We start from the raw sequence: 1961 nt of genomic DNA, 5'->3' as shown, positions 1-1961 counted from the left end.
ACTGTCTGGCCCTTTAGAGAAGAAGTTTGCCAGTCTCTGAGTTAAACCATATGTCTTAGCTGTTCCATATTTAGTACAGAAAGAGCTTCCCCACTCTTTTTCATGGCAGCATACTATTTCCTTGTACGGCTGTACCATCATTCATTTTGTACAACTCCCCAAAGGGCTTTTCAGGTCGTTTCTGACCTTTGGCTGCTACAAATAATGTTTCAGTGAATGACCTTGTACTTGCCTCACTTTCCATCGGTGTGACTAGATTTACCGGATGAATTCCTAGAAGTGGAAGTGCTCCATCAGTACATAAGCATTGATGATTTTGATGGCTGTTGGGAAATTGCCCTCCAGGAAGTTGTATTAACTTACACAATCACCAATGTTATAAAAATACCCCTCGTGCCCCACCTTTGCCAGCAGAATGTGCTTAAGCCTCTTGATCTTTACCAATATGCTTCGGTGGAAAAAAAACACCCAAACTATGCCAGTGTAGTTTACTTTGCATGCCTTTTATTCTGGTGAGTTGCCTCTCCTTTTATGCATCTCAGAGACCCGTGGCCGCTACTGCTGCTGGTAGCTTGCTCTCTTGGTAGGAGGATCGAGGAGGTGGTCAGGGATGGGGGTGGTCCTTTCTCTCTGATCCTCTTGTGTCGCTTTCACAAACCAGCTTTTGGGGAACAAAAGTCTTAAGGACGAACATGGGATGGCTGTTCATGCTGTCAACATTCCAGACATCAGGATTGGGGACCCAGGGAGATGCTGGAAGGACATGTCCATCCTGCTCTGGACTCGGACGGCTCATTTTCACAAGGCTCAAGCTGTCCTCTTCCTCCCCTGGGCTTCTGTTGACACATGTCGCCTCGTGCTCCTCCAGCTTTTTGATGGGGACCACGTGGCAGGCGTTGTATTTGCAGCTGGCCATCTTTTTGGCTTTCTTGGGATTCTTGTTCCTGCATGATGCCAGGTGGTATTGAAATCTGCTGAGTGGGATGCGGTGGTGAGGGTCGTAAGGGCAAATTTCCAAGGCTTCTGGCTCCCTCTCCATGACAAAGTGTTCTTGAAGCTGAGAAGTTCACTGCCCAGAGTCAAAATGAAATGCCCCTCAAGGAAAAGTCATTGGGTAAGAAGGATGGAGCGGTCCTCTGCCCAGCGTTGGCCCTTGGAACTCAGTAGGTGAAGGTCTTAACTCACGTCCCCTGTTCTCTGGGACCATGAGTGGTAGATGACAAAAGGGACAAGGAGCTGTCAGGAGCAGCTGCACAGAGGACAGTTATCAAATGGCACGTGAGCCAGAAGAACTATATAAAGCAGACACAGGAGTAAAAACCACAGCCGCCCCCCAGCGAAGTGAAGAAGGTATGTGCCAGCCCACCTTGGTTCTGAGAGTTACACTGTGTGATGTTGAGGGGCAGTGACAGATGGTCACAATGGTCGGTGTGAGTTGTCAGGAAAAGGCTACTTCTCCATCACTTTGAAGGGGAGGGGTGGGTTTGGGGAAAGCTGCCATTCAAAGCTGTCTGTGCCATGTTCCATTGTCATCTATCTGTGTTTAAACTTGTATAATATCATTCCTGATATATTTGGGTTTCAATCTACCTTATTTTGTGCTTCCTAACCTACTCTTTGGTTTATTTTTTTTCTCCTTTTCCCCCCTTATTTTAAACAGACAATTGAAAAAAAACTTTCCATTTTCCTCACTATTTTGTACATTACACATTCTCTTATCAATTTACTCTATAAATTCAAGCATTCATAGATAACTTATCAAGGTTGAAAGTTAATAAAAGTTTTACCCTCTCCCTGAATAAAATAGGGCTTTTTTTTTCATTTACTCCCCTCCTGACTGATGTTACCGTTCCCTGTATTTTCAGCCTCATTTTTAAAGGCCTCACAAGACTGTATTGCTATTGTCATTTTCCATTGTCGAAGTGTGTTTGCAGCCGTCCTCGTGTTTATGACTGTCTGCT

At 45.2% G+C, this 1961-nt stretch overlaps 1 protein-coding gene across 1 annotated transcript; it reads right to left on the bottom strand.

The window, feature by feature from the left end:
• Positions 1-604: 604 nt before the first annotated feature.
• GTSF1L (gametocyte specific factor 1 like) lies at positions 605-1039 on the bottom strand. Its single transcript, XM_019748375.3, has one exon. The coding sequence runs from the start codon at positions 1037-1039 to the stop codon at positions 605-607; it is 435 nt and encodes a 144-aa protein (XP_019603934.2).
• Positions 1040-1961: the final 922 nt, after the last annotated feature.

The sequence above is a fragment of the Rhinolophus sinicus genome, chromosome 13 (genome assembly GCF_057876585.1).
Source record: "Rhinolophus sinicus isolate RSI-liver-muscle chromosome 13, RSI-T2T, whole genome shotgun sequence".
NCBI lineage: Eukaryota > Metazoa > Chordata > Mammalia > Chiroptera > Rhinolophidae > Rhinolophus > Rhinolophus sinicus.
Note: the sequence above shows the minus strand (reverse complement) of the source record. Positions and strands in the feature narration are given on the sequence as shown.